Here is a 10179-nt window from a genome sequence, read left to right as displayed (position 1 = left end):
TGTTAGGTCATGTAAATCAAATTAAATTTTCTTACTATGTAATATGTTGCTAAAATGTTTGAGTTTCCAATACTGTCAATAATTTAATATATTTATATCATAATATCTATCTAAAATATTAATAAATAAGGTTAGAAACGCGTAAATAATATATTAACATTATATATGTTATTTAGTTTTTAAAATACAAACAAGGTATACTATTATATTTTATTTTAAATTAACTAATAATTAGATTTTTATTATTGATATTGAATTAATAAAATCATTAATATATACATATATACACTATCAAATAATAAAGAATACAATTGTTTGCAAGAGTTATAAAGAATACATATTTTATAGGTGTAAAACAATTTTTTTTAATATTATTATATCATACACTTACAAAAAACATAGATGACAATTTGTATTATTCAATATATATATTATATAGTTTTTTTTTACTAGGTTTTCAAGTATAACTGGTTTTATAAATTTTAGGTTATATTATAATCAAAAGGATTATGAAATGTGTTTTCAAATTATATATAATATATAGTTTTCTCCTCACGAAATATTTTCACTTACATGAATTACAATAATACTTTAAGTGAAAATAAAAGAGGATATACTTTTTTTTATAAAAAGAGAGCGACATTTTCTATGTCATTCGTTTGATTGATTATCGCCCATAGTATAAGATTATTCTTTCAAAAAACACATGCTAAAATGATTTCTCTTTTTAGGTAAATGTTGCTATAGCGTAAACTTTCAAGTTCTCGGCTGTTTTTACAACAGATAAAATATTTTTTTTTTTTTTTGACAATACAACAGATAAAATATTTAACTTTACCACATTTACCACATTTCAAATGCATTTTTGTTACATTTTCAAGCACTGCAATCACTTCAGATACCAGGAATATTTATATCCTGCGGAGATGGCTAATTGAGCTGTCAATACTTGTCTCGTCCTTCTTATCTACTTAATACTATTTTGGGTACATTGTACATGGACCATGAGTTATAAGTTCGGGTTTTAAATTATTTTTGATTTTAAACTGAAAAATATATATTTATATAAAAATTCAGAAGTCAGAAATAAGTTAGAAATTGACTTAAAATCAATTCGATAAGCTAGAAAAATTCAACTTATAAGTCATTAAATGTGTTTGAATAAATTACTTATAAGTCAATTGAGTGTTTGGTGATTTAAATTTATAAATTAAAAAAATCAAAATATTAAAATACAAAAAATTTTATTGATAAATAAAATTTATTACACATTAAAAGTTTAAAACTTCATAATAAATGATAATCACTAAAAGAAATTAAAAAACAGCATTTCTCGCTTCCACTTCTAAAGTCCAAAAAAGCAGTTATGGGTCGTTTGGTTCGAGGAGTGGTATGGGGTTGTAACGAGAAATCGGGTTAAGCCGGCATGGATTTGAGGTATCATATTTGATATCATGTGTTTGGTTGAGTGCTGAAATCAATATATACAATTTTTTTATAAAAAATAAGTTATTGATTTATATTAATTAAAAATATTAATAAAATTATTATAGTTATATATTTTTTCATCATTGATTTAATTTTGTATCAAATATTAATATTTCATTACTTAAATAGAGAAAAAAAATAAAAAATGAGTGCATCTCATCCCTCCATCTCATACCCACCTCCCCACTTGGTATCAAAAACCCGGGATAAGTTTCGTATTTTTTTTTTTTAACCAAACGCTAGGTACAGTTTGAAATGGACAACCCCATTCCTGATATCATGAACCAAACGACCCTCATGCTTCTTCTTCTTTTGTCAAATAAGCGGAAGCCGTTTTTTTGACAAAAAAAGTTGAAGCTCGTCGTTGCCAGTCAACCCCGGAATCACTTCGCAATTTTAAAACCTCTATGACATTGTTTGGGATAACTATCAATTGGAGCTCATGTTTGCTTACAGTTCAATATCTAATTTAAAATTTTTGAGTACATATTATTCCACTGTAATTTATTTTGAATAATAAATAATATATAATACTTTTTAGAACTATAAATATAACTCAAAACCAAAACATATGCATCTTTTTCCCGTTATACTATCAGGAAAACAAATACAGCTTAGTAGCCATTGCGCCATCTTCTGCTGATTTTACACATTGGATTCCCATATATTCCTTCTGCAAATGTAAGTGCAAGTCGAATGCCATGATTGTATTGCTCTAATTGACACTAAATATATACTCATTTATCACAATTCACGGGAAGAAAGCTGTATACTTGAATAATTTGGATACATATTTATATCTATGGTATAATTCTCATGTACATATATTATCATTTTGGATTTAGTTAGCATGAGTAAGTCCTTGGGGGCTAAAAATCCACAATGTGACTCATTACTTGGGTTGAGCGCTCTTGGGACGATCCATGCAAGTCGGAAGTTTTGAACTAATTTATGAGCTCGTTAATTTTAAACTTGTTTTAATGAATAATAATATTTAAACACAATTATTACATCTATTTATTTAAAAAAAGATATTTTGATGAGTTTAATATCTGGTCAACTATATTTTAACTATTGATATCCCAAAAAAGAAACAATAATGAAATGGTTGAGAAAAAAATATATTATATAATTAAAGTCAAGTTCTACGAAGTCCATATTTTATTGGAATTCATTGAGGCTATTTATATTTAATAAATAAAATATCTTGTAAAACATGTTATTCGGCAAAACATGTTTCATATATCATTATTTCAATAAAATCTTAAAAGTCTTGTAAATTAACTAGTAAAATATGTATATTATGCAATATGAACATGTATCTTCTGTAAACTGAACATGTTTTATTGAATAATACTTTTACAATATTTTATTTGCAAAATGCATGGAATCCGCAAGATGTTTAATAAGATAATGATGTTTGTAGAACAACATTCGAGAAAATAATTTTTTTATAATATTTTGAACTGCTTTTTACTTGCAGAACATAATTGAACTCCAAGAGACTCCATAAAACTTGACTATGTACAATTACAGTTATAAATGTCACTATGTATAATTATAGGCCTGTTTTTTCCGCAAAAGCAGAAGCGGCTTCTTTTGACCCGTTTGTGTAAATAAGTAGAAGCATTTTTAAGAAGGTGAGAATGCTAACTTCTCTTTCACATCTTCTATTTTTTTTTATCATTTTTTTAAATTAACTCAAACGACCCCGTAAATTGACATTGAGAGGTGGGGTGTCACTTTTCAGCATAAATGGGTGCTAAAGGGTGAAATATGAGATGTTATCATGCAAACCAGGAGTAATATAAAATTAAAAAATACTTAAATATAATTTAAGTTTTGAAAATGATTTTTGTTTTTCAATGAATTATTATATAAGTCACAGATATCAATGACTTAATTATTTTAAATAATAATTTAAAATTTTAACAATATTATGTTATACAATCTACCAACTCATCATTATACTCTTTTTCGATTATAATAAAATAAAATAAATATATATCAAGTCATATAACACCTGTTTGAAAATATATGAAATTTTAAACTAAAGTATAGTCAAAATGCTAGTAAATATTTCCAAGTGCCACAATATCCCGTGAAGTCATCGAGCTGTGAGCTGTGGTACCACTTGTCAAGATTCAAAGATTGTTTGGAGATTTTCTATAATCAGAGCAGTTGACTTGGTACTAATAGCATTTGAATATGTTTAATCAAAATAAGCCAACTCTAGTTGATCCTGTGCCCATCCGGTGGGGAAATTAATTATGGAGTAACACTTTATTTGTTTGTCAACCCCTACACTCATGTAAGAATCAATCTTTCATTTTTAAACGACAGATACCAATTATTAGCAACTCTTTACTTTTACGACTAAACATTTATTTGTGTGCTGCTGCACTACCCCTTTATCGCTATTAATTTACTCCTCCCACCTACGTCCTATTTATCAAACTAAAATCTCCTAATTTTCTATAATATTACTATTTTCACTATTCAACTATCACTAATCTGCACAACTCTCAAAAAAATTACAGAACAAATAATTATAAAATCCAAATAAAATAGATGAAAACTTCATTATATTTCTGCATAATTAATACAATTTAGTAATAAAAAATCATATTTAATATTTATTAGTATATGAGAAATTTACGGAAAAACTATCAAAATGAGAAGCAAAGGGTGTGTTAATTTTAAATTACCTCGACTTTGGAAAAGTTAACTTCAGATTCTTCATACTTTTTAGCAGTCCGACAGCATCGGATTGTTAACGACAAATTTAAATAGAACTTGATACTCCTAATCACGCACTCTCCTTATTTAGATGAGTAAAAAACAAAAAGACTTTCTAAAATGTGAATGCAGGACTATTATGTAATTTGAAAAAAAATTATAATACCCGTAATCAATTTATACTATGCACCATTTATGTTCCATTTTTTGTTTGAAAACGCCCACAGCTACCTATAACTCGACAGCTTCTAGAAGAAGAGTGCAGGAACACATGGAATATATTATATAAGGTGGAATATCACATTATCACTTGCTGAATCCCTCTCCACTCGCAGAAACCAATAAACCATCACAAGAAAAAGGAGAACGTACTTGATCTAAAAAAACTATCTACACATATCCATGTGATGTAGGCATATATTACTCTCAGCTCAGGTCATTTTCAAGAAAACCAAAGCAAACGTAACCAAAGGTCAGTTCTGCTTAAACATGACATACCAGTGATTTTTACCAGCACTAATTTTACCGGTACTTGCAATAATATAAAACAGTTTTTTCCCACAGTTCTCCCAAACACTATATTCAAAATCCAGTTTTGCCAACCAAAGTAATAATTTTTGGCAGCCAATTTTTCAATGGAAATGTCAAACTAGAGATGTAGTTTCGTAAATGAAACAATTCAAGTCCTATTCAATTATGAGAAAACACTGGGAAAAAAAATTTAAGAATTAAAGGTAAGAGTTGCCTTGTTCATACACCACAATATAGGTAGGCTGGCGACATGGACAAGAAAAGAACCGCAACTCAGCAAAATTGAAACTTGGCAGGTTATGGATAACACATAGAAAGGGCGAAATCCATTCTTTGCTGAACATTAAATTCAATAATAAAAAAAAAAAAACCCAACTAATCCGCCATCTATTATTTCATGATGCATCGAGGAACTATTACAGCATCCATAAGTCCAAAAGATGACTGGCTTGCGTTTAAATCCATCTTTAAAAGAAAAAAAATATATCTTCTAACTTGCCAAAAATCAGCTATGAGATCAAGAGCCCATCAAAAAGAAAATAAATCGTATAGCTTTTAAATTATACTGATCACCCTCATCTCACCAGATTTTATTCCAGCGGTAAAACTGGAAGCTGCAATTAGTGATGATCATCACCATGACCATCTGGAGGTCCTCCTGGGCCAACAACTTTCAGCTGTACAAAACAAAAGATGGATGCATAAGATGCATAGCTTTATTTAACTGATAAGCAACACACTGCAAGTTAAACTCAATCAATCCGACATCTAAATTTAATATTTTACTATAAGAATAGCACTCCCCGCGCACTGTTTACTTCCTAACAGGCTCTAGTCGTTCAGGTCGAATTAAAGTAAAGTGGCACCCCCTTGTATGATATGGGCCTTGGGCTTGCACCTCTAATGCAGGTTGTTACTTAAGTTGTGTTCACTTGTATGGAACGAAAAAGGGAGAGAATAGATGAAATATGTCCTCTTATTTAAGGGATAGTGGGAAAAATGTTAACTAGAATTCTATCCCACATGTTTTGGAAGAAATGCTCCATTCTCCTTCATTTTCCTACAGTCTACTTCTGCACATCATGTTCATTCACTATTCTCTCAAAAAAAATTATTTGTCCATTTAATTCGTTTATAATATTTCATCACAGTGAACTGATGTGGCAAATAACCATAAATTAGATAATCTAAATATTCTACTTATATTTTATTATTATTATTATTATTATTATTATTATTATTATTTCTCTCCCTCTCTTGGTCTGTCTCCTCTCTCCCTCCTCCCGGTCTCTCTCCGCACCACCAACCTTCCACAAAAGCTCTGGTCAGCGTCCACCTCTCTCTCTCCCCATATCCCTTCATCTCTCCCCATTATCTCTTCCACTAGACACACCCAACCAGCCTAAATCCTGATCGACCACCCACAACCATCGGTTACAATCTCCGCCATGGTTGTGGCAGTCACCACCTCTCCACCATCTCTTTATCTCGAAAACCACATAACCCACCCCTGCTTACATGACCACACCTCAATCCTCTCTCCCTTCTAAGCCTTCTCCATCCTCCACGAACCCGTTTACCAGATTTCAACTCCAGGGGCTACTCCGCCCCACACCAATCACAACCCACCCTCCTTTCGAGCACACAACAACAATAAACTCAACTTCTATGCAGAAATAGAGCCAATCACATACATATGTGATATGTTGTATTTTAGCCCCCAATTTACTTGCTGTTTTCGAAGTTTCCCAAACCCTAATTGTCTCCTCTGTTTCCCCCCTTTTTGTTGGTTTGTTTTGTTCTTTCGTTTTTTGGTTTTGCGTTTTGTTTTCTCTCTTTTTTTTAAACAGGGGCACCTGAGTTGTAATATGGATCAATCGGGTGGAAGCTATATGGATTTGGGGTGAAACCTCTGACGTGGCTGCTGATTTGTAGAAAACTAATGGTTCTCTGTTTGAAGTCCAGACGTGCAAGTTATTATTAGTTTAGTTACCATATTGCAAATTATAAATGGGCAAGCTTTTTGAGTTCAGCCACTCAATTGCAAGTTAATGGTCAGTTGAGTTATGATTAAGCCATTTAAGTTTTTAACCCACCAAAAAACATTATGCTTTCCATACCTCCGCAAAAACCATAATCTATATTCTATATCATGACTTACTAAAACACTTACCACAAAGTACTGTGAACATACTGGACACTCGTGTGGCTTGCCTTTCTCTAGCCAGAACCAAACAACATCGTGCTCATCCTCTGTTCAGAATATAACAATGAAAACACCAACTTAAAGGCCAATACACAGTGCAGGAAAACCAAAGTGCCAGAATTTACTCATAATTTCTGTATCACAAGAAATAAAATTGGCTTACCTCCATCAACTCCGGGGCATCCAACAATTCTTTTATCATAGTAGGATTTAACAACAGCAGGTGCTTCCTGCAAGCACAAAGAACTTTAGAGCATGTCTAGATGATATCAATACCTTGGAGCAATTGTTAAATATAATTTCTACAAGTGTTAAATGTATAATTTGTTTCCCACATCTAAACTGGTTTACAAATTGAACAACTTTATTAAAGGAAGACTATTTCAACAGTTAAATTTTTGTATCTTATTTCCCCTTCCAGAGACTAGTAGAAGAATTAAACCATGATACTCACAGCTGGACTCCGAAAAAGAAAACTTCCTACTTTTTTGCTGTGAAACATTGAGGCCATTTGGCTAAGCTTATTTTTCAGAAATAAGGGCTTATTTCTGGAGAAAAGTACATCAAACTCTACTTTTTTCTGAAATAAGCCCTTATTTTTTGGTCAAATAACGAATACCAAACACTTCTTTAACATTTATATTTAAAAAAAATTATAAAAATATACATTTTTTAGGAAAAAAAGAGAGCTTATTTTAAAAAAATCAGTTGCCAAACATACCCATTAATCAAGAACTGGAGGCTTACACATAAATACTATAAAATGATTCTACCAACACTAAACTGATTTCTAAAGCAGCACAAGCAAGAAAGACAAATACATACAATCGAACAAGCTATGTTTGAAGACCAACAGCAGCACACAAGAACCACATGCTTCTTTATGTCATTATCAGAAGCGATTGAACAACAAGCCCCTTTATCAATAAAATTCCAATAATAGTATATAAAAATAGTAATTTGATAATTTTAGAAATATTTTGATAACACATAATTATATTTTAAAGTCAAAAGATTATCAAGTTTGTGTTGAAGTAAAGTTTGATTTACTAATATAATTTAAATGAAATATTTCAAAGTCGATTAAATAACATGGTTCAAACTTAAACAATATTTTCAAGAAAAATTGTTTAGATTAAATAATGATTTTTCATGTAAATAAATATTTTTCTGTGTGCGTGACCTCAACATTATCTTTTTCAATTTATTAATTTGCTCTATACCCTTATGACATTTTTATCTTATTTACTTTTTATATTTATTAAATTATTAAGACACAATTATCTTTTTAAAAATCGGTATAAACTAAACTCACCCATTTGTATATTGTAAAGTATAGCCACCATTTTGAAACTTAGCAAAAACTTTTGTCACCAATTTGCAAATTTGAAACTATAGCCACCGTTTTCAAACTCGGTGCAAACTAAGGCCACCAAATTGCAACTGAATCCCTCTTCTTATTAATTCATTGAGCTCTTCTTAATTCGTAACACTATATATACACATTCACATAATTTTGTTCACGAGTAGAGTCTGAGCGGCATTACTTAATACACACAATCACGTGTCCATCTACAGAATATACATATGAAAACATAAGTACTCGCACCGGTCATTTATTTCCACCCCTACCACTCACTGAACATATAGAACGGTGATGGATCGTTTACTTCCACGTATAAAATAATAGAGAAGACAACTATGTCAGCTGAAGTCAGTGGCTGGAAATAAGTCGGAATTAACAAGTATAGGTCACAACAGAAATGGTTTTAGGTGGGCCGCCTTCTTACCCAACAACATTAGTCCCACCCACCCACACACACACACACAAGCAGTCAGTTACACTTTTACGATTCTTGTAAACCTCTACTAGCAGGCATTCTTCTCATCGAGATAAGCATGCCGGAAAAGTTGCTACGACATGATAAACCTATAAACAAGGTGCTTAGTGACCACACTCCTAAAACTACACAAAACTGTAAGCAAGCAAATCTCACAAGTTCATATAAGTGTTCCGCTATACACATAACTAACTCACCATATACAGGTATATCTCATTTCATCAGCTAAGTCTGTGTTTTCTCACATACATTATCATGAAAGTCTAATCATACATACCCATACATCTAGTGCAAGCAGTAACTTTTCGTACATATCAGCACTTTGATACAAAAATATTAAAACTTTTAGGAGCACCTTAGCAATTTAAAACACAAACAAGATACCTAACAACAGATAACAATTTACCCTGAGCTAAACAAAACAACACGATATCTCTGATATAATAAAAACCAAGTACAGTAATCAATAATTATTACTCGTAAGTTATAGACAAGAAAATCAGAAACACTAACCTTTGTGCCAAAAGGACCTTCATGATAGTTAATATCGAGAATATCCCGTCCCTAACCGCAAAAAAGATAAAAGATTTGCTTACAATTTCCAAAATGGCCGAGTAAATAATAACAGAATTGTAAAGAAAAACGAGCGAAATTACTGACTTGAAGCTGAGCTTCAAGCTCCTCACGTTCATGACCAGTAGCAATCGGCATTACATCTTCAACTCTCTTGCTCAAAACACCGCCTCCTAAACATAAAAAGTCATATACACACACATACATAAACAGATGCACAGAGACGAGCAGATGTAGAGAGATTACCTGCGGGAGCGGTGAAAGAGCGAGAGAAAAGAGAAGCGGCGGGGCGAAACGACGGCGTAGAGGAGGAAACGCCAGGAGCGATGGAGCGATTAGGCCGCTGCGCGGATCGAGAGACGGCGAGAGGTCGGAGATGCGTAGAAACTCTTCTCCACATGATTTGGGGATGAAACCTAGGGTTTTGAATTGTGAATTGGGTAATTTGTCACACACACTGTGTGTGTGAGTGTTGGGGATGAATCGAGAAATGAAATGGAAAAGATTGGTGAAGGTTGGTTTGGCTTACCGTTTATATTCTGCCTTTTTGTCGCTTGCTTCATTTTTTTAAATATATTAAAATTTTATTATATTATTGCAAAATAATGAAATAGTGTAGCTCCGAATTTTTTATTTTTTATTTTTGGTAATTTAATAATAGTCAAACTAATATGCTGGTAATATTAATTTTTTTGAGTATAAATTTATGTAATTATACCATGTATCCTGTCAGAATCTCATTTTCACGTCCTTGCAGGCTTTTTAACAACCAACATTCTTCAAGCATGGAAATCTAAATGC

At 31.6% G+C, this 10179-nt stretch overlaps 1 protein-coding gene across 1 annotated transcript; it reads right to left on the bottom strand.

Moving 5' to 3' along the window:
* Positions 1-5116: 5116 nt before the first annotated feature.
* LOC108193588 (cytochrome c oxidase subunit 5b-2, mitochondrial) lies at positions 5117-9896 on the bottom strand. The gene is made up of 6 exons (XM_017360305.2): positions 9625-9896; positions 9466-9551; positions 9319-9369; positions 7128-7194; positions 6932-7011; positions 5117-5435 (listed from the first exon to the last, which is right to left on the bottom strand). The coding sequence occupies exons 1-6, from the start codon at positions 9776-9778 to the stop codon at positions 5379-5381; spliced, it is 495 nt and encodes a 164-aa protein (XP_017215794.1). The 5' UTR covers positions 9779-9896; the 3' UTR covers positions 5117-5378.
* Positions 9897-10179: the final 283 nt, after the last annotated feature.

The sequence above is a fragment of the Daucus carota genome, chromosome 7 (genome assembly GCF_001625215.2).
Source record: "Daucus carota subsp. sativus chromosome 7, DH1 v3.0, whole genome shotgun sequence".
In the NCBI taxonomy this organism is placed as follows: domain Eukaryota; kingdom Viridiplantae; phylum Streptophyta; class Magnoliopsida; order Apiales; family Apiaceae; genus Daucus; species Daucus carota.
Note: the sequence above shows the minus strand (reverse complement) of the source record. Positions and strands in the feature narration are given on the sequence as shown.